Raw genomic sequence first — 23,513 nt, 5'->3', positions numbered from 1 at the left:
CCAAACAATTCAAATACCATGTTGTCACGGTTAATTTTATGTGTCAAATTATGGGCCATGGGGTGCCCAGATATTTGGTCAAACATTGTTCTGAGAGTTTCTGAAAAGGTGGTTTTGGATGAAAGTAACATTTAAGTCAGTGGACTGAGTAAAGCAGATTGCCCTCCCTAATGTGGGCGGGCCTCATCCAATCAGTTGAAGGTCTGAACAGAACAAAAAGCCTGACTCGCCCAAGTAAGAGAGAATTATCCTGCCTGACTGCCTCCAAACTGGGACATCATCTCTTCCTGGGTCGTAAGCCTGCCAGCCTTTGGGTGGGAAATATGCTATTGGCTCTCCTGGTTCTCAGGTCTTCAGACTCAGACTAGAATTAAACCATCAGCTTTCCTAGGTCTACAGCTTGCCAACTCACCCTTCATATCTTGGGACTTACATAACTGTGTGAGCCAATTCCTTATAGTAAATCTCTCTCTCTCTCTCTTTTTTTGGCTGTGCTGTGCGGCTTGTGGGATCTTACTTCCCTGACCAGGGATTGAACCCAGGGACATGGCAGTGAAAATGCCAAGTCCTAACCACTGGACTGCCAGGGAATTCCCATAAATCTCTTTACACACACACACACACACACACACACACACACACACACACACACACACACACACGCTATTGGTTCTGTTTCTCTGGAGAACCCTAATATATATGTCCAGGCCTCCTCTCTAATTTTTAAGAGCTCACATCCCAATCTCAATAAGGTACCTGCTAGATGAATGCTGTGATGGATAGAACCCTGAAATGAGGACAAACACACAACACAAGGCTGCACCAAAAATTCAGATATGATTTGTCAGCCTTTATTAACCAAGAGCAAAGCTGAGCCCTAGAGTTTCCCTTTAAAAAACCCAACCTTGTTTATGGCAAACAATGATTTAATCATATGTTCAATACTACAGAGCAAGAATTGATCACCTTCTAATCACTTATTCTTCTGAGATTAAAATACAAGTGTAAAACAGGTTAAAATAAGATTCTCCCCAATGATTTAAAAATAATTCCAACTGAAAGACATTTCAAACACTATGTGTAGAACTCAGGATTAAAGAGACGTTAAAACATTTTTACCTTTGAGGTAGCACAATAATGCTGAATTAGATTTCTTTTATTACAATGAGCTTAGGAAAACAATGAGGAATCTACTTTTCGCTCAAGGTGGGCTAAATGGTTTTCTGCAAATCTCCCATGAGTTTAGTGACAGTTTTCTCCTTTTTTTTAGAAGTATAAAGATAGCCCTGCAGTGTGTACAAGGAAACCCATGGGAAGGCTGCTTCCCATAAAATAGATATTAGAATCATTGAGGAACGTCAGCAGTCAGGACAGGAGGAACAAGAGGTAATTGTAGTGAAAAACCAAAACAACTTATATCTTGGCAAGATTGGTTTACAAGTGCATGTCAAGAACAAAAAATTCAACATTAGCCAACTGAAAACAAAATATAAAAGATGACATTCATGGGTCCTTTTCCTTTTTCTCTGTGCAAAAATGCTCGTTCAATTTTCCTAAATGAGAGAATTGTTTGTACACTGTGACAGGACATGGAAATGCTGTGTGTCCAGGGGCTGCTGGGTGCCAGTGGCACCTCTCACTGACTACTGTACCGTTGTGACTAGAGAATCTGGGCAATAAGAGGATGAACATGACCTCTCCTGGCTGGAGAATCATTTCTTGACACTTTGCTGCTGAATTTGCTCATTAAACTGTTCAAAGAAAAGCTCCACCCTGATTCCTGAGAATCTACTTCAATTATACATAACATATTTATATATAAGGACAATGGACTAAGAGGACAGAGCAGATGAACCCTTCCTTCAGAGAATACAACCAAAAGAAGAAAGTGGGTGAGATAAACTGGGGCCAGCAGGAAGAATAATACTGCAAGTTGAACCTCAAGGCTCTCAGGTACATTCTCTACCATGCAAAATCAATAGCAAAGCCAGAAAAGACAGCATGAAGCTCTAAACCATCATAGAAGAGAACAGTATAAAACAATTATCAAAAAGATCTCTTCCCAACACATGCTCCTCCCTGTGAGGCTCAACTCTCAGTGCAGGGCTTGCCCAGCACAATGTGGACACCAGAGTCCTGAGCTGAACTTGGTCTGCCACCTTCAATTCCTCATGCTGTAAAGAGAATTGGAACACTGTCAGACTCCTGGCACCTTGGTAATGGCTGTGTCCTTTTCACTCATACTAGTCCCTGTAAAGTCTCCCTTCCTCAAGTCTGACCCTCAAGGGGTCCTATATGCAGTGAGGGTCTGGACTGATGATCCATATGTCAATCCGCAGTTAGAGCAGGAAGACTTAAACCTGATGAATTCTACTTTGTAAAATCGAAAGCATCAGTAAGTTGGGGGTGTTAAAGAGGCTTCTATGAAGGGGAAGATTGAACTGGGATGTGAAAGAGGGCAAGATGAGAAGTCCCATCCCTAGCAGCTTGCAGGAGTGACTGGGTCGGAGTTCACAGCTGGCCCTAACAATGCTGGCATGTGGGGTGTAAGGGAGCATCCACTCAGTGTTTGTTTATTTATTTTTATTTTTAAAATATTTATTTATTTTATTTGGTTGCGCTGCATCTTAGTTGAGGCAGGCAGGCTCCTTAGTTGTGGCTTGCCAGCTCCTTAGTTGCAGCATGTAGGCTCCTTAGTTGTGGCATGCGAATGCTTAGTTGTGGCATGCATGTGGGATCTAGTTCCCTGACCAGGGATCGAACCCGGGCCCCCTGAACTGGGAGTGCGGAGTCTTATCCAATGCACCGCCAGGGAAGTTCCCCCGCTCAGTGTTTATACAATGTCCTTACACAGTCTGGGGGCTACACTCTGTGTAGCAGAGTGACACTCTGTGTCACTCCTGAAGTTGAATGTACCTGTTACCTGTGTAAGAAACAGGTATGGTTCTTGTCTGCTAAAGTGCAATATCTGCTTTCTTAATCTATATTTGATAATAAAGCAACACCACAGAATATAAGAACCTCAGAAAACCGTGGGAAAAACCACACAGGCTTTCCCAGTGCTAGCTGCCTGTTTTTGGAGTATTAGTTACAATGTTTCACAATTCTGAGAGCTGCAAGGCAGGCTACCTAGAGCAGTCTGAAAGAGTCCTACTTTCACTTCATGGAGCACAAGAAAAAGAGAGAATTGACTAAGGTTGTGATGGGTCATCGCTCTGAAAATCTCTTGACCATACTGTTCATGGCAAAAGCAGACAGCCTGGCTTACGAGGACAATGGAAGGTGACCATATGGTCTCCATCACTGTCTACAACAGCAATGACTCAAGCCCCAGCATGTAATCACTTAGGGATTTATTGAGATATACAAGTTAAAAAAATTCATACTGGAAAGGGCCTCTTGATTTAATATAAACTTGGCTATGACATCCAAATTTATCTTTAGGTAAATTTCATACTGCACTTAGGATCTCTTGTAGCATCTGATTCTAGGTTATTCTGAAGAAAAAAATTTCATTCTGAAATATATCTAGTTAATTACGACAATTCATTAGAATTCCACCTGATATAATCAAAAGGTTTAAAATATTTTAAAATACAAGCTAAATTACTTTCCTCTGGGATTAACAACTGGAACACTAAATATCCCAACATCTTAATTAGAAAGGTCTTGCAGTAATTCTATGAAATTGTAAATGATGCTGATTTTTAAAAACTAACAAAAAGAGCTGATTTTTAAGATGAATGCCTGAGTCAGCTGACAAACTGATATATATGAATATGTCCAGGGAAATTCTCTAAATAGAGAGTTTTTTCTTTTCAAAAAAATAGCTGCTTCTTCTTTAAAGAGTTTAAAAATTGATGGTTCAACAGCAAAGCTACATAACAACTCTGTAGTAGAGGGAAAGGTCTCTCTTTGCCAGCACACTGCCATCAGTAAGAGCAACTGGTAATAAGAGATGGGCAGGAGTTGCCCAGGAAAGTATTTAGGTCAGATACAGTGATGGCACTCCCAGACCCCAGCTCCTTATAAACGGACAGCAATTCACTCATGCAAACTGCACAGAGATTAAACAAAACAAAATCTACTATAACAAAATAAAACACCCCTGCCCCCAACCCAGAAAACCTTCCCTGGCTCTCTGCTACATGTAAAATGTGCTAAACTCAAATTTTCTGCTCTAACGTGGGTTCCGATTTCTGATCAGTGTGCTTTGGGGGTGCTGACCTGCTGGGCCCTGGGCAGGGCCTTTCCCTAAGCATCACTGAGAGTTTGGGGACAGCTGTCATGTGTGCCACTGTCAGCAGACAGTACAATGCCACAGGACCACAGACCTCCATCACATCTGCCACCATTTTTTATGGTAAAACCAAAGGCTACAGTTGTGGACTTTCTCAAATGACAAATGAGGAAACGGAAGGCTAAAAAAGGTTGGGGGAGGGTGTCTACAGTTATACAACAGGTTTGTGCCAACCTGTGGTAACTTCCAAAAGCAACAGTAGCAGCAAGAGAGGAAAGGAATATGTTTACACTTTGGACTTTGTATCAGGCACTTAAATTGTTGGAGAGACATGCCATTTTGAACCAAAGATGTGAAAACTGGGTTGGAGTAATCATTACAAGTGGTCTAATAATGGGCTTTCAGAAGCAAAGTGGAGGTGTGGGTTGAACCTCTACCCATCCTTTAGTGCTGACTTCCAAGTTTTCTAAATGCCCACAGCCGCAGCAATGGCAGTGGTGGCGGCAACAGCAGGAACAGTTCTGTCACATTTTCTGTTTGTGTTCTGTGGCTGACCGGAAGGTTTTGGTATCACACTGAGAAGGCTCTGGGGTGTGGCACACCTACTGCCCAGGATCTATCAGATCCATGCTGGAGCCAAACATCTTCACCAGCTGTTCCTCGTAGTGTGAGATGTTCCTCTTCATGATGTCCATGCAGGGCCCCAGAAGCCTCTCAAATGCTTGTACATCCATAACTGCATTGTTAAAAAGAGGTGAGGGAGAGAATAAGTTCTCTACACCAATAATTCAATCATTTCTCTCATGCAAACCTTTTCTTAAACATATCCATTCATGTTGTAGGAACTGGACTATTGGATACTGGACACTTGGAAAAAGAAAGGATGTTTCTTTGTGAACACAGCAGGACTATGTCATCTAAGTTTGAGACTTTGCAGAGCGCAGCAGCACTCATTCCCTCTGTTCCCACACAGCCCTGGACACCTGTCTCCATCACTGCTCTTTCCACACAGCCAGGGTGTCTATATGGCTGTTCATAGGCTATTGTCAGTGCTCAAAAATGTTTGCTAAAGGAACACACGAACCCATTTCTGGTTGGACACACAAACTGTTCAAGCCTAGATGTGAGTGAGAGCTGACAGAGTAAGTCAAGGTTTGCTGATGGGAAAAAAAATACTGCATGTTAGAAAAAAAAAAAAAAAACACTAATGCATATAGAATTTTTCTTACCTAAGCATTTCACATCTCCCACGGCATAAGCCGAAGCAGCTCTGGGTTTGTTGGTGACCAGTGCAAGCTCTCCAAAGTACTGCCCCTTATGGCAGCGGGCAATCTCGACCTCTTGGTTCCCACCATCCTTGTTTGCTTTAGTCTAGAGCAGGTAGAGAACATGACCAAGGCTGATTGCACAATCACAACTAGGCACATCCAGTTGCACACACTTACATTTCCTTTTCAGTACACCTAACACAATTACTTAGAGATTCATGTTGCAGAGACTCTAACTGTACCATGTAAACTGCATGGGCTAATCTCAGTGGCCTGGTTTAACCAAATGAGTTGGCTTTTACCAAGAGGTAAGGTGTATATATATATATATATAATATTATTATAGTATATATTAATATGATATATTAATATAGTATATAATATTATAATGTTAATATACTATATATTAGCAAATAATAATGTGTATTTTTATATATTTTATATTTATATATTATACATATATGAATGTGATCCATTTGGTAGATGCTGACTTCTGAGACACAGGGTAGAAGACAAGGTCTTTTGCTAATTCTTCCTAAATAATGTCAATGCTTCTCCATAGGTAAACAGTCACAATTCAGGGCTACTTCTTTTTGACTCGAGGCCATGCTTTTCTCAGACAATACTTTACAGTGACAAATTTTATTTTTAGGTACTACCTGCATCTTAAGCTAGTGGTCCCCCTACCATATTTGTTTAGAACAGTTAACTAACTAAATTTTTTTTTTTTGCGGTATGCAGGCCTCTCACCGTTGTGGCCTCTCCCATTGCGGAGCACAGGCTCCGGACGTGCAGGCTCAGCAGCCATGGCCCACAGGCCCAGCTGCTCCGCAGCATGTGGGATCTTCCCAGACTGGGGCACAAACCCGTGTCCCCTGCGTCGGCAGGCGGACTCTCAACCACTGCGCCACTAGGGAAGCCCAAGTAACTAAATATTTTTTAAAGTAATGTTCAACCTTGAAATTTGGTGGTTTAAGAAATCAAGCAGGTTATACTTTGTGCTTTTCAAATTACTGAAAATAAGGTACTATATTTTATTTACTATCTAGAGTTTCTTATTTTTTTAAAACAAATCCATCTGCTAAGCTAAGCAATAATTTAAGTAAAAAAATACTTATAACATTACTAAGAATTAGTCTAAATCTTTAAGAACGACTTTATGTTACAGGCAGAAAAATAACTTTTTAAAGGTTAATTTATTATTATTATTATTTTTGGCTGTGTTGGGTCTTCGTTGCTGCACGCAGGCTTTCTCTAGTTGCAGCGAGTGGGGGCTACTCTTTGCTGTGGTGCACGGGCTTCTCATTGCAGTGGCTTGTCTTGTTGCAGACCACGGTCTCTAGGCACACGGGCTTCAGGAGGTTCAGAGCGTGGGCCCAGTAGTTGTGGTTTGCAGGCTCTAGAGTGCAGTCTCAGTAGTTGTGGCACACAGGCTTAACTGCTCCATGGCATGTGGGATCTTCCCGGACCAGGGGATTGAACCCATGTCCCCTGCACTGGCAAGCAGACTCTTAACCACTGCGCCACCAGGGAAGTCCCTGAAGGTTAATTTAGAAAAATAAACAAAAATACCACACTGGCTTACATGGTTTGACTTTTCCTCCTTTCACACTTCTGCCCTGACCTGTCTGCTCTGAAGTTGATCTGCCCCTTCCAAGCCAATGCTCTCTTTCCAATTTCTGTCATATTCTCTGGGGCTGCAGATGTGTTCATGTCTACCTAGTCCCTTCTCTAGAGTAGCACTTATCACACTGTACTGTGAACACCAGCCCCCTGTGGGTTTTGATACAATGCAGATTCTGATTCAGTAGGTCTGGGGCAGACCCCAAGACTGAACAAACTCCCCCTTTCCCAACCAAGAGCCACAGTGCTGCTAGACCTACAAACCCAACACTATGCTGTGATCAGTAGGTGTCAACGAATATGAGAAATGTACAAACATATATCAGTAGTCTAAAAACTATAAGTAAAAAAAAATTTTTAATTAGGAATCAAGCCATCTTATAGGCAGTAATCATATTTTTCTTTCTTTCTCCATACTTAACTTTTACAAAAAATATTCCATAAGAGGTTTTACACTAGGTTGATTTAGTATTATATGTAACTCAGTATTTTAACAAATTCTTTATTCTTAAAAAAATTGAAACAGGAAATCTGATGATGATGGATTTATGGTAAGAATCACTCCTCCCACCTATAGGTCACTGTGTTTTCTAGGTCTCCCTATCTATCCAATGGCCATAATAATAATTGTCCTAGAGACCTCCCTTCCTAGTGATCTAAAAAGGAAGCTTTTTCATATTCAACACTCACATGTATTTTTTATTATGTAATTGCCCCATTTTCGGATAGGGTGCTTATCCTTTTTCTTATTGATTTGTAGGCCAATATTTCTCATATCATTAATTATGTAACAGAGGTAAAGGCAATAGGAACAAGAAAAAATATACTAACTCTTTATCAATGAATGGGCTTAAACATTGGTCGTTGTCAGTCACATATCTCATATAATGATGGTTTTGATACACTAAACACACTTCACATTGTTAAAGCAAACAGTTACTTTCTGTGGACATACCTGGCATCTGGATCTCCCCTGGCATAACTCGCACCATCACACATAAACTCACCTTGCTTTTAATCAAGATGCTCACTTCGCCGGACTCTATAATGTAAAAACTATCAGCCTTTTCACCCTAAAAAGGGAGAGGAGGTCAGGTCAGAGCCATATATATGTATTAAAGAGGGACACAGAAGTAGATCATTTTCACATTGCCTGAGTTTGAATTGGTATTTATTTTCCAAACCTACAAACCAGTCAATGGCTAACAAATTCAGAAAAAAACGAGAGGATCCTGATTGCCAGGGATGTTAGTCCAACTATGACTGACAAACATCTCTCACTTCCTGACATGGAGTATTCACATTTGTCTCTATGAATATGCCCCGGCTGGTAACTGCACAGAGCATCAGTCCATGCACCACAACGAAGAGTAGCTCCGCTGGCTCACCGCAACTAGAGAAAGCTCACGCGCCACAACTAGAGAAAGTTCACGCGCAGCAACGTAGACCCAATGCAGCCAAAAATAAATAACTAAAATAAATTTTTTTTTTAAAAAAAGAAAAAGAACAAAAAATTTGGAGGACTTAAACTATCTGATTTTAAGATTTACTATGTAAGGCTACCGTAATCAAGACAGTGCAGTATTAACAGAGTGACAGACGTAGATCAATGGAACAAAAAGAGACCAGAAATAGACCCAAACATACATGGCCAATTGGTTTTCAATGCAAGTGTCAGGCAATGGGATAGGAAAATCTCTTCAACAAATGGTGCTGAAACAACTGGACATCCATATGAAAAACCCTAACATTATACCATGTAATTAATTCAAAATGGATCATAGATCTAAATGTAAGACCTAAAACTATGAAACTAGAACTGCATGGCTTAATACAGTAGCCACTAGTCACATAGGCCTACTGCGCACCTGAACTATGGCTTGTATAGATTTATAGGTGCTGTAAGTGTAAAATACACATTGAATTTTATTTATTTATTTATTTATATTTATTTTTTTTTTGCGCGGTAGGCGGGCCTCTCACTGTCGTGGCCTCTCCCGTTGCGGAGCACAGGCTCCGGACGCGCAGGCGCAGCGGCCATGGCTCACGGGCCCAGCCGCTCCGCGGCACGTGGGATCTTCCCAGACCGGGGCACGAACTCGCGTCCCCTGCATCGGCAGGCGGACCCTCAACCACTGCGCCACCAGAGAAGCCCCACATTGAATTTTAAAGACTGAATATCCCCCAAATGTAAAATATCTCATTATTAAATTTTTATATCACTTATATGTTGAAATGTAATATTTTACATATATTAGGCTAAAAATATATTATTAAAATTAAGTTCACCTGTTTCATTTTTTTTAACTTTAGCTACTAAAATATTTTAAATTGTATGTGGCTCACATAATATTTCTATTGACAGTGCTTGCCTAGAAGTAAAATAGGAGAAAATCTTACTAACTGTGCAAACATTTTTTTTAAATAGGGCACAAAAAGAGTGAATTACAAGAGAAAAAAAATGACAAACTGGACTCGTCAAAATTAAAAACTTTTGCTTTTTAAAAGGTATTATTAATAAAATGAAGAGACAAGCCATGGCCACAGCCACATTTTGGGAAAAATATTTGCAAATCATTTGCCCGATAAAGGATTTGTTCTCAGAGTACATAAAGAATTCTTACAACTCAATATATTAAGAAGCCAAATGACCTAATTTTAAATAGGGCAAAAGATGTACTTCACCAAAGAAAACATATGGATGGCAAGCAGTCACAGGAAAAGATGCTCACCATCATTAGACATTAGGTAAATGCAAAATAAAACCAAAATTAGATACCACTTCATACTTAGGATGGCTAACATTAAAGACTCGATAGTAAGTGCTGATGAGGATACAGAGCAACTGGAACTCTTGAACATTGCTGGGGGAATGCAGAATGGTACAGACATTTTATTTTTTTATTTTATTTTAATTAATTAATTTATTTATTTTGCGGTACGCGGGCCTCTCACTGTTGTGGCCTCTCCTGTTGCGGAGCACAGGCTCCGGACACGCAGGCTCAGCGGCCATGGCTCACGGGCCTAGCCGCTCCGCGGCATGTGGGATCTTCCCGGACTGGGGCACGAACCCGTGTCCCTTGCATCGGCAAGCGGACTCTCAATCACTGCGCCACCAGGGAAGCCCCCAGACATTTTAAAAAACATTTTGGCAATTTGTTAAACCTATGTTTACCATATGACTCAGTAATTCCATAAAAACATATGTCTATACAAAGACTTGTATGCAAATGCTTATTGCAGCTTTATTCATAATTGCCCCAAACTGTAAAGACCCCAAATGTCTCTCAACTGGTGACTGGAAAGATGAATTATGGTACATCTGTATAATGAAATACTACTCAGCAATAAAAAGGAATGATCCTCTGATACATACAACAACATGGATAAATCTCAAAAACATTATGCTAAGAGAAAGAAGTCAGACACAAAAAACTACACATTATATGGTTTCATTTATATGAAATTCTAGGAAAGGAATTTTTAGAGAGATAGAAAGCAGGTCAGTGGTTTCCAGGAGCAAGGGAGCGGGTGAGGGGATTCACTTAAAATACAAACAAGGGAGCTTTTGGGGATGACAGAAATGCTGTACACTATGATTATAGGGATGGTTATAAAACTCTCAAATTGTATACTTAAACTTGGTAATTGTATTGTATATAAAATATAAGGTAACAAAGTTGACCAAACAAATAAAACAACATAAAGCATAGTTTCTGCAGTAGGTCTGGGGTGGGGTTCAGGCACTTGAATTTCTAACATTCCTATATGATGCTAATGCTGCTAGTCCTGGGACCTCTCTTAGAGAAGCCTTGGTCTAGAGACACTGCCAAAAGGGGTCTATAATAAGGTGGGTATCATCTTAATTTGTGTCCATTCTGCACTACCACCTAGCACTCCTGTCTTCAAGAACACAGACATCCCAGAAAACACTGTGGTTTTTCATACCTCTTGACATACCTCCTGAAGGCCTGGGGCTTTTCAGTATTAAGTAGAGGTCCTTTGGGAGTAAATTAAAGCACCACAGCTTCAGAAGCAAATGTGGCCAGTCAACATGTCCCATTCCTGCAACTCAGCTCTACATTCTTACCATACTAGGATACCTGCCCTGGAACACAGCTTACACCCACAGGCCTTTGTTCACATTGTTCTCTTGCCCTGAAAGATCCTTCCCTGACCTCAACTGCTGGAACTGCACTTGTTCTTTAAGCTTAGCTCAAAGGGCATTTCCTTCACGAAACCGTATAGAATACATCCTGTTCTATATTCTCACTGCCACTCTTTTTAAAAAAAAAAAAAAATTATTTATTTATTTATGGTTGCATTGGGTCTTCGTTGCTGCACACGGGCTTTCTCTAGTTGCAGCGAGTTGGGGCTACTCTTTGTTGCAGTGCATGGGCTCTAGGCACACAGGCTTCAGTAGTTGTGGCTTGTGGGCTCAGTAGTTGTGGCTCGTGGGCTCTAGAGCACAGGTTCAATAGTTGTGGCACATGGGCTTAGCTGCTCCACGGCATGTGGGATCTTCCCGGACCAGGGCTTGAACCAGTGTCCCCTAAATTGGCAGGTGGATTCTTAACCACTGCGCCACCAGGGAAGTCCTCAGTGCCATTCTTTTTCCTCTCATTATAGCACTTATATCTGGTCCTACTTGTCTATCTTAGTAAATATTTACCGAATCAAACCAATTTCTAATTAAAAGAATTATTAACAGTGGGGCTATCGAGAAAACAAAGGCATTTAGAGATGCCACTTAGAGTAGACATCATTTTTTTGTTAGTCCTTTTTCTCTGGGAGCATCTCTCTCTCCTTTTATGATAAGCCTGATTAATCTCTGTGGTACTGGTTGGGCCAACTCCACCTCCAGGGCCCAGGGGTGGTCTGGGGATTTAGGCTTGACCAATATGAGTCTTCCTTCTAGCCCCAGCTCTGGATTCAGGTATGGATGCATTCCCCAACCCAGACCAACCAGACATCTTCCCAGTGGCTCTTTTTTTTTTTTTAATTACAAAAAATTTTTTTGGCTGCGCCATGCAGCTTGTGAGATCTTAGCTCCCCGACCAGGCATCGAACCCATGCCCCCTGCAGTGGAAGCGTGGAGTCCTAACCACTGGACTGCCAGGGAATTCCCTTTCCCAGTGCTCTTGCCAGAACCACTGGCAGAGAAGTTTTAGACTCAGAAAAGTCTATAATACTCTTTACATATAATTAAAAATGGAAACATAATAGACTAGGAAAATTATTACAGAGCACTCATCATAACGTTCCAGTCCACTGTGTGATGATCCTTACCGTACCCCAAAATAACATGATAAAAAGGTACAAAGGAAACACTAAAGATACCTTACAAATCTGGTCAGTCACTGAAGACTGGTTTGTGTTAGATTAGCTAAAAGGGACTTTGTGCCAAACATAGAGAGAAGGTACACAACCTTTCGACCTTCTCCAGGTTTTAACTGTCATGCAGGAAGCTTACTCAGGGTTAAAAGAAAATGACATCCAAAAGAACAAACACCAGAAGCCAAGGAAAGGTGAATGGAGGCAAGAGATGTGCTTAAGTCAGTGAGCTGAACATCAATGGGCTTTAGAACACTCTGCAGGAAGTGTGCCTGCGTATCGTGCGACATGAACTCCCCAAAGTGACAGGACAAACGATGCACTAGTCCTTCAGGAGGTGGCTTCCAGGAAAGGAGCTGCACAAGGCCCCCACTCACCTGAGTGATTATGCGCTCTCCATCCTTATAGACCTTTTCTCCTATTACATCCACAATCTTCATTCGTTCTGACACCTGAAACAATGAACATACAAATTATAAGGAAACATCTTAACTGAAAGTCACAAATAGTATCTACACAACATTGAAATGGGCTAGAATAGTATGATTTAAGAAACCTAACGAGAATCCTTTTAACAGCTTTGCTTAAATCCCCATAAACAGACTCTTATTAAAATAGGCTTTACCTCTAGTGACTTAAGAAGCAGCACAGATTCAATAAATGATTCAAACATCTTCCTCTTTTTTGCATTATTTTTCACTATGATTCTTCTAAACGTCACACGGTCCTATAAGGATATGAAAATTCTGATAAATGCCTGTATAAGGGAGCATCTATGGTTTAATTAACTATGCCACAGCAAACATTAGGGGTCTCTGAAAGGTACTGGGTCAACTGAGTGTTTAATGATACTTCAATCTGAGTCATCGCTATGAGAAAAAGACCTGTAGCCTGAGCCAGACAGATGTCTCACATGTTGTCACATGCTATCAAGTACTCAACGGGTGCCACCTATGGGCTGGTCATAAATAGAATACAAAATTTAAAACGTCCCAATCAAACATTTGTGAGCTCACAGTCACTGTTTAATGTGAAAAGATGCACCTTCAAAAAAGGGAGATAAAACAATCAGATGGTTCTTGCCCTCAAGGACTTTATAATCTCAATGGGTAGACAAAATTTATAGGAATAAAAAACTACAGTTCAAGACAGCATATGAAATGTGCTAGATGAACTACAGAGACAAAGTAAGTGCCACAAGAATTCTGAGGAGAGAGATCACGATAGCCTGGAGTGATCAAGGATAATTTTGTTGCAAAAATATAAATTTGTCTGGGGCCTGAAGGAGAGGCAGGTTTTAAATTAATGGAGAGATAAAGTAGGAAACTCAAAATGGAAGGCAGGCATGTGAAAGATATCTTGACACCAGCAAGTCACAGATTCATACTCAAGAGACAGTTAACCAGAGCTATGGTCAGGTACTTCTCAGATATGTGTTTGCATGTGTGGGGAGGGACATGCAGCCAGGAGAATGTTAATTGCTTAGGCTCCTACATGAGTAGGCAGTTTTTTGTACCTAAGTTAACTGTAACTTTCTTCTACCTTGGGCTCTCAGGAATAGAAAGATATATTTTTTTAAGTACAGTAATGACATCCTAAAGGCTGAAAGAATGAAAAACAGCAAGGAGGTAAGGGCATGTTTAGCTGTAGGTTTGCTATTTTAGTATTCTTGTTGATGGGGTGCGAGTTGGGTGGAGAAAACACATAGAAGACAACTGAGTTGAGATGTCTAAATAGGTTTCACTGGCTCATATTCCATCAGCCACAGAACTCCCTGGTCCTATCCCATGCCATGCTTCATCTGCCTGACAGGAGAAGTCACCTACTGCACCCTATACTCCTAGTATAAAAGGTGGCAGACTCCTACCCTCCCTTCCTAAACTGAAGTACAAATAATGTCTGCTCTCTGGTACTAAGCCAGATTCTGCCCCCGTTTTCTTTTCCATCTGTCTGCTTGAAAAGAGACATTCAATCTCTGATTGCTCTAATGAGCTGCATCACTTGCCACTACTTTTTTGAAGTCCAAGGTTAGAGATGTATCATTTAAAATGTTACTTTTATACTTTGGAATATTACTCCATTATCTTTAGACTTCAGTTTCTACATGTTTCCTGCACCAATCTAGGCCAAGAGTGCTATGGAAAGAGAACAATCAAGACTGAGACAATAGGAATTATAAAATTCCTTTCCTTATGTTTGAGCAGACATTGTCAAAAAAACAGTATTTCTAAATCCATCTATAAAGTTACAAAGATTACTACAATTGCAGCAATAAACTGTATATCTAGCTAAAGAGAAAACAACTGATATCTCTATTTGTGTTCCAACCCTTTCTACGCATGCTTTTGCACTTCCCAGAGCTCTCAGGCTGTGCAAGGCCAGTTCCTATGACTGCGGAGGGTATAAAAAAGCACCAGACACCAACCCAGCTTTCAGGGAGCTTCCAATGGAGCCCGTGAAGAGGAAACTCCTACTATGAAATGGTAGCTCCTTCAGGCAGCAAGTGTTCAGAGTCAAGCAAGTAGCCCTGAAGTTCAAAAGAGAAAAAGAATACCACCCTTTCCTTTGACTGCAGAAAGTTTCTACTGGGACTTTCCTGGTGGCACAGTGGTTAAGAATCCTCCTGCCAATGCAGGGGACACAGGTTCGAGCCCTGGTCCAGGAAGATTCCACATGCTGCGGAGCAACTAAGCCCGTGCGCCACAACTACTGAGCCTGTGCTCTGGAGCCTGTGAGTCACAACTACTGAAGCCCGCGCGCCTAGAGCCTGTGCTCCACAACAAGAGAAGCCACCGCAATGAGAAGCCCACGCACCACAACAGGGTGGCACCTGCTCGCCACAACTAGAGAAAGCCCAGGTGCAGCAATGAAGACCCCATGTAGCCAAAAATAAATAAATAAATTTATAATTAAAAAAAAAAAAAAAAAGAAGACTCCGTGCTCCGCAGGGGGCCTGGGTTCAATCCCTGGTCAGGCAACTAGATCCCACATGGTGCAACGTAGATCCCATGTGCTGCAACTAAGACCTGGTGCAGCCCAATAAATAAATAAATATTTTTTTTAAAAAAAGAAAGTTTCTACTCACTTTCATGCAAGCAATAGAGTGGGAGCAGAGACTAAGCGTAGTGGTCATGGTGGCAGCTGCCCCCAGTAAGAGAAGGAATATAGAATCCAATTTGAGAAACTCAGTGGCAACACCAGGTCCTCCCTGCTTTAGCCTCAAAAGGCATTTCCAAAGGCTTTGGAAGGCATAAGTAAGAAGTCAGGCTATAGCGGACCCTCTGGGAGTCACTTTCCTGAAGGTGGTACTGAAGTTTTGGAAGGGTTTGGGCTATAAAGCAGGTGAATAACGCAGGAGAAAAGGTATCTAAATAGGTCACATAAGGCAGGAGGGAGATGAATCTCACTTAAGATAGCAGGGAGAGGAAGAAAAGACTGCAAAGGATAAGGCTAGGAACTAGGAAGGCAGGGCAGGGATCTCAGGAGAGGGAGTTTCAGGAATGAAAGGGTGGTGAGCAGCACCACAACCAAGGGAAGCAGGTGCCACCACTCTGTAGTACCCTACCTTGTGCCAGGCACCCGGGAAACTGCTTCTCGGATGTGCTTCTACTTAATTCTCATATCCAAACCACAAGGCAAGTAGTTGTTTTTACAAATTAATTAATTATTATTTTTTTGCTGCATTGGGTCTTTGTTGCTGTGTGCGAGCTTTCTCTAGTTGTGGTGAGCAGGGGCTACTCTTCGTTACAGTGCACGGGCTTCTCAATGCAGTGGCTTCTCTTGTGGAGCACAGGCTCTAGGTGCATGGGCTTCAGTAGTTGTAGCACGTGGGTTCAGTAGTTGTGGCACATGGGCTCAGTAGTTGTGGCTTGCGGGCTCTAGAGCACAGGCTCAGTAGTTGTGACTCACGGGCTTAGTTGCCCCACGGCATGTGGGATCTTCCCAAACTAGGGCTCGAACCCGTGTCCCCTGAGTCAGCAGGCGGATTCTTAACCACTGCACCACCAGGGAAGTCCAAGGCAAGCAGTTTTACAGTTCATTTTTAATAAATTTCTAATGAGACTTTCTTTTTGACTTTCAGATTATTTAGGAATGGGTTGACTTACAAGTGTTTGGAGATTTTCCTGTTATCTTTCTGTTACTGATTTCTGGTTTCATTCCATCGTGATTAGAGAACACACCGTCTGATTTCAATTCTTTTAAATTTGTTAAGTTTTATTTTATATCCCAGGATACATGTAGTCTATCTCAGTGAACATTTGTGGGCTTGAAAAGAATGTGTATTCTCTGTTGTTGTGTGAAGTGTCCTATAAATTTCAATTTGATCCTTTTGGTTGATGGTGATGTTAAGTTCTGTATCCTTCCCGATTTTTTGTCTAGTTGTCCTATCAATTGTTGAGAAAGGGGTGTTGAAGTCTGCAAATATAACTGTGGATTTGTCTATTTCTTCTTTCAGTTCTATCAGTTTTTGCTTTACATATTTTGAAGCCCTGTTGTTTGGTATATACATATTTAGGGTTTCTGTGTCTTCTTGGTAGATTAACTCTTTCATTATTATGTAATGTTCCTCTTTGTCTCTGGTAATTTTCTTTGCTGTGTAGTCTACTTATCTGATATTAATATAAGTTCTGCTTTCTTCTGGTTAATGTTTGCATAGTATATCTATTACTATACTTTTCCTTTTTTTAAAAAAAATTATTATTTATTTTTGGCTGCATCAGGTCTTAGTTGCTATGCGCGGGCCTTCTCTAGTTGCAGTTGAGTGGGGACTACTCTTCGTTGCGGTGCACGGGCTTCTCATTGCAGTGGCTTCTCTGTGGAGCACGGGCTCTAGGCGCGTGGGCTTCAGTAGTTGCAGCACACGGGCCCTACAGCACACAGGTTTCAGTAGTTGCGGCACATGGGCTCAGTAGTTGCAGTACACAGGCTCTAGGGCATGCAGGCTTCAGTAGTTGTGGCTTGCAGGCTCTAGAGCACAGGCTCAGTAGTTGTGGCGCACGGGCTTAGTTGCTCTGTGGCATGTGGGATCTTCCCGGACTAGGGATCGAACCTGGGTCCCCTGCATTGGCAGGCAGATTTTTAACCACTGCGCTGCCAGGGAAGTCCGAAAACAAAGATTATAAGGAAGTCTTTAAAAACAAAGATTCTTATACTTTACAAAATCATTTGGCTTCAACACATTCATAAAGACTTATGTTTCTCATTTTTATGGAGATTTGTTTTTGTTTGTAATCAATTTCTGTCTGAGTTCCAGAAATCCAAAAGATACAGCACTGAGAGAAGTGGTGGCTGACAAAATTGCTCTTTGACCTTCTAATGCAAGTTTAGTAACTAATCTGGAAAATAATGAACTGCAATTAATGAAATCTGTAGCTATATTCAAGTGTGTTTCTCAGACAGCACATACAATAATTGAAAGAACTTCCTGCCCTCTAATTAGTTAGATTGAATTAACTTCGCATAATAGCTTTAAAAAAATTTTTTTTATTGGAGTATAGTTGACTTACAATGTTGTGTTAGTTTCAGGTGTACAGCAAAGTGAATCAGTTAAACACTCTTTTTTTGAGATTCTTTTCCCATAATGTGTATATGTCAGTCTCAATCTCCCAATTTATCCCTCCACCCTGCTTATCCCCTGGTAACCGTAAGTTTGTTTTCTACATTCATGACTTTACCTCTGCTTTGTAAATAAGTTCAGTTGGTAAATTTAGATCATCTATATTTATAGTAATTATTCATATACTAGGGCTTACGTCTACCATTTTATTCAATGTTTTCTGTTCTTCCCTGTTTCCTGTTCTTCTGTTTCACTTTTCTTGCCTTCCTGCAGGTTACCTGAATGGATTTATAGAGCTTTTGTTTTGTTTTGTTTTGTTTTGTTTGTGGTACGCGGGCCTCTCACTGTTGTGGCCTCTCCTGTTGCAGAGCACAGGCTCCAGACACGCAGGCTCAGCAGCCATGGCTCACGGGCCGAGCCGCTCTGCGGCATGTGGGATCTTCCCGGACCGGGGCATGAACCCGCGTCCCCTGCATCGGCAGGTGGACTCTCAACCACTGCGCCACCAGGGAAGCCCATATAGAGCTTTTGAGTGTATCTCTTTGTACAGATTACTTTAGTGGTTGCTCTATGTATTATATTTATATATGTAACTTATCATGGTCTACTGGTGTCAACATTTTAGTAGTTTGAGTAAAGTGTAGAAGTTTAACTTCCATTTAGGCCCCTTTCCTTCCCCTTTAGAATATAATTGTCTTAAATATTTCCTCTACATACATTAAGAACCATGTAAGACAATGTTATAATTTTGCTTCAAGCATCTAACCTATTTTAGAAAACTCAATAGGAGGATAGACTTTTATGTCTATCCATACGTTTACTGTTATTCTTTCTCCATTCTTGATGTTCCAAATTTCTTTCTTTTATCACTTCTGCAGGTGACAAAGTCTCAGTTTGGTTTTATCTGAGAATATCTTCATTCCTGAAGGATATTCTCATTAGGTATAGAATTCTGAGTTGACAGTTCTTTTCTTTCAGCAATTGAAAAATGCTGTGCTACTTCCTCTGGCCTTCATGGATAGGAAATCTGGTGTCATTCAAATTGCTTTTCCTCTGTAGGTAAAGCATTGTTTCTCTCTAGTTGCTTTCAAATTTTTTCCTGTCTTTAGTTTTCTAAAGTTTGATTCTGATGTGTTTTGGCATAGATTTCTTTGGGTTTATCTAATTTGAAGTTCACTCAGCTTCCTGAATCTGTAGGTTTATTATCTTTCACCAAATTTGGGAATTTTCCAACTATTATTTCCTTGAATAATTTTTTAGCTCTATATTCTTTCTCCTCTCCTTCTGGGACTCTGATGACACAAATACTGTATCTTTTGTTATTAGTCCACAGGCGGCTCTGTTCATTTCAGTCTATTTTCTTTCTGTTTTTCAGACTGGGTAATTTCTTTCTTTTTTTTTTTTTTTTTTTTTTTTTTTTTTTTTTTTTTTGCGGTACGCGGGCCTCTCACTGCTATGGCCTCTCCCATTACGGAGCACAGGCTCTGGACGCACAGGCTCAGCGGCCATGGCTCATGGGCCCAGCTGCTCTGCAGCATGTGTGATCTTCCCGGACAGGGGCACGAACCCGTATCCCCTGCATCAGCAGGCGGATTCTCAACCACTGTGCCACCAGGGAAGCCCCAGACTGGGTAATTTCTATTGTTCTATCTTCAAGTTCACTGATTCTTTCCTCCCTTATATTCATTCTGCTATTGAGCCCATCCAGTGAGGTTTTTTTATTTTTATTTTTTGCTGTACGTGGGCCTCTCACTGTTGTGGCCTCTCCCGTTGTGAAGCACAGGCTCCAGATGCACAGGCTCAGCGGCCATGGCTCACGGGCCCAGCCGCTCCGCGGCATGTGGGATCTTCCTGGACAGGGGCACGAACCTGTGTCCCCTGCATCGGCAGGAGGACTCTCTACCACTGTGCCACCAGGGAAGCCCATCCAGTGAGTTTTTATTTTGGTTATTGTATTTTCCAGTTCTAAAATTTCCATTTGGATCTTCTTCCTGTCTTCTATTTCTCCACTGAGACCTTCTATATTTTTCCCTTTTTTTCTAGTGTGTTCATAATTGCTTGTTGAAGGATTTTTATGATGGCTGCTTTAAAATCATTGTCAGCTAATTCCAATATCTGTGTCATCTTGGTATTGACATCTTTTGATTGCCTTTTCTAATTCAGATTGAGAATTTCTTTGTTCTTGGTCTAACAAGTGATTTTCTATTGTATCCTGGACATTTGGGGTAATATGTTATAAAACTGTATCCAATTTCATCTTCTTTCTTTGCAGGCAGTCACCCTGTCTATATATAGGATGCCCGTATGTGTGGGAGTGCATGTTCAGCTCCCCTGTGGACTCTACTGACACTACTCTGGCAGGGGAAGTGGAGTGCCAACTAGTAACACCACACATCACCTCATTTTGCCTCTTTGCTGCTGGATGAGGTTGGAAGTCCAGTTTCCTGCTGGCCCCGGTGACAGTATGGGGAGGTAGAAGCAGTTTTCCTTTGGTATTTGGCAGGAATAGGGTGGTTATTATCAAAAAAGGTTTCCTATTCTGCCAAGCTGTCCTTTTCCTTGTCCTTTGGCTAAAGGGAGCAGACTTTTCTTGGGGCTGTTTTTATGTGTACTTGTTGGTGGATCTGGGTTGTAGGTTGTTCCAGCACCCCATCTGGGATATATGGGAATTAATAAGAAAACCTGATGAACTCACTGTTATGTCCTTCCTTAATTCTTGAAATCCCTAGTTCCTAGCCAGTCCACCTTCTCCTTTCCATCTTTCAGGGTCTCCTATGTTTGTTTGTAGTAAGATATCCAGAGTTTTCTAGTTTTAAGAGGGAAGACTAGTGAGGAATGGGGCTATTCCATCTTGGCCTGGACCAGAAGTTGGCATTAATGTATTTTAAAACTGAGTTTATTTTCCCCCATTATTTATTGATCTACCTTGAGTATTTTAAGCACTGGTTTCCCAAGTGTGTGATGTATTCTTAAACCAATGTATCTCTCATCTCTCAGGGGCAATCTATTTTTATTTTTTTATTTTTATTTTTTGGTGGGCCGCACCACATGTGGGATCCTAGTTCCCCGACCAGGGACTGAACCTAAGTCCCCTGTTCTGGAAGCGAGGAGTCTTAACCACTGGACCTCCAGGGAAGTCTCTCTCACAGGCATTCTTTTTTTTTTAAACATCTTTATTGGAGTATAATTGCTTTAAAATGGTGTGTTAGTTTCTGCTTTATAACAAAGTGAATCAGCTGTACATATACATATATCCCCATGTCTCCTCCCTCTTGCATCTCCCTCCCACCTCCCTATCCCTCCCCTCTAGGTGGTCACAAAGCACTGAGCTGATCTCCCTGTGCTATGCAGCTGCTTCCCACTAGCTATCTATTTTACATTTGGTAGTATATGTAAGTCCATGCCATTCTCTCACTTCGTCCCAGCTTACCCTTCCCCCTCCCGGTGTCCTCAAGTCCATTCTCTATGTCTTCGTCTTTATTCCTGTCCTGCCTCAGGGGCATTCTTAATTCTACATTAGTATAGCACAATAAAGTGCTCTAGTATGTCTTTATTTTTTTTATTTTTTATTTTTTTTGTGGTACGCGGGCCTCTCACTGTTGCGGCCTCTCCCGTTGCGGAGCACAGGCTCCGGACACGCAGGCTCAGCGGCCATGTGGGATCTTCCCGGACCGGGGCACAAACCCGTGTCCCCTGCATCGGCAGGCGGACTCTCAACCACTGCGCCACCAGGGAAGCCCTCTAGTATGTCTTTAAAACGTGATTTTATTTAAGGAAATATGTTGATAATTCCAAGGTATATATTTAATTCTGCTTGTAGGGTAAATGGAAACAAATCATAGATGTGAACATTTTAAAAGTGAAATTTGGAATCTGTACAAGAGGATGATTGTTTTGTTTAAGAAGGAAGAGAATTATATATTTTGAAGGCTTGATAATGAAGGAAGCAAGGTGGGTCATGGATAATAGAGGATAGGATCATAGCAGTACTGTGCCTAAGACATTCTAGGAAAGTTCTGTTTCCCAGAATATGGTTATCAGCCTTTCTACTCATCTAAATCTATTGAATATTGGCATGGACCAATGAATAAATAGATGGCCAAACACAGAGAAAAGTTAGTCCTAGGACAGATAGAGATGGAAAACATGAGCTTTCAATGACACTTATTTTTCTAGGCTGTCTCTTGTACAGAGTTATCCCCCCTCTCTCTACTTGTCTGATAAAAACATAAATGGAAAATGTAGTAAGAACTGACACAACTGCAAGGTCACAAGACCCAGTCTTTTCTCTGTAATTTGGAATAAATGGTTTGTTGATAAATCACTCAGAGAAATGGAAAAACACACTGGTACAAAACCTTCCACAATGTCTTTCAGATAACTGGCTATAAAATATAGTGTGAACCAAGAGCCCAAGGACAGAGACCCAGAAGTAAGGGGAATTAATAAGATGCTATGCAAGGAGAACCATTTCTCTGACTCACCAGTCCCCAAAGGGAGCCTTCTGAAGTGGCGACAATGGTAGCAGCTCTTGGGGTGTTGTACATCAGAGCTAGTTCTCCAAAACTGCCACGGTTGTCATACTGACCAACAGAGCGAGTTTGATTATCTCTTGTTACTAAAATATCATAGGTTCCCCTGGAAATATAACAAGAAACAATTTTACTTATAATGGGCAGGTGTACATGAATAGAAGGTTGTTATTGGGGAATTCCAACAGATTTTTGCTAGTATATAGAAATATAATAGATTTTTGCATTTTGACTTTGTATTCTATGACCTTGCTAAACTCATTTATTAGTTTTAATGAGTGAACTTGGCATTTTCTAGAGGATCATGTCACCTGCAAACAAAGACAGCTTTATTTCTTCCTTTCCAATCTGTATGCCCTTCTTCCCTCCCGTCAGTCCTTCTCTCCTCACTCCATCTTTTTCTTTTCCTTTTTTTCTTTGCTTTATTGTGTTGGTTAGGACCTACAGTATAATATTGCATTGAAGTGGTGAGAGGAGACATGCTTGTCTGGTTCTCCATCTTAAAGGGAAAACATTCAATCTTTCACCATTAAGTATGAGGTTAGCTGTAGGTTTTTTAAAAATAAATGCCTTTAATCAGGTTGGAGAAAAGTCCCTTCTATTCCTAGTTTGCTGAGAGTTTTTATCATGGAAAGGTGTTGAATTTTCTCAAATGCTTTTCCTGCAGGTATCAAAATGATTGTATGGGTTTTCTTTTGTAGTCTGTTGAAAACTAGGATGTAGAACTGATTAAAATAAAGAAAAAAAATGATACAATTCTCTATCTATTGATTGTTAATGACTGCTAAAGAAAAATATTCAGAATGGACAAACATTTGGAGAAATAGGCACTCTCAATACACCACTGAAGCAAATGTAAATGTTTTAAAGTTTCTGAAAGATAATTAACAACATAACAAATTCCTTAAAGAGACCCTTTGACATAGCAATTCCATTTCTAGGAATTCTGAAGGAGATAA

The 23,513-nt window shown here is 41.0% G+C and overlaps 1 protein-coding gene across 1 annotated transcript in view; it reads right to left on the bottom strand.

Annotated features, from left to right (window-relative positions):
• Window positions 1-829: 829 nt before the first annotated feature.
• Window positions 830-23,513, bottom strand: part of PRKAR2A (protein kinase cAMP-dependent type II regulatory subunit alpha) — an 84,663-nt gene continuing 61,979 nt past the window's right edge. The window contains exons 6-11 of the mRNA XM_059077068.2: window positions 22,507-22,660; window positions 13,091-13,192; window positions 12,843-12,917; window positions 8,139-8,204; window positions 5,470-5,611; window positions 830-4,976 (exon numbers count right to left, since the gene is read on the bottom strand). Coding sequence (XP_058933051.1) covers window positions 4,843-4,976; window positions 5,470-5,611; window positions 8,139-8,204; window positions 12,843-12,917; window positions 13,091-13,192; window positions 22,507-22,660 — 673 coding nt within the window. The 3' untranslated portion in view covers window positions 830-4,842. The remainder of the gene's footprint in view (window positions 4,977-5,469; window positions 5,612-8,138; window positions 8,205-12,842; window positions 12,918-13,090; window positions 13,193-22,506; window positions 22,661-23,513) is intronic.

The sequence above is a fragment of the Kogia breviceps genome, chromosome 10 (genome assembly GCF_026419965.1).
Source record: "Kogia breviceps isolate mKogBre1 chromosome 10, mKogBre1 haplotype 1, whole genome shotgun sequence".
NCBI lineage: Eukaryota > Metazoa > Chordata > Mammalia > Artiodactyla > Physeteridae > Kogia > Kogia breviceps.
This window is presented reverse-complemented; position numbering and strand designations above follow the sequence as displayed.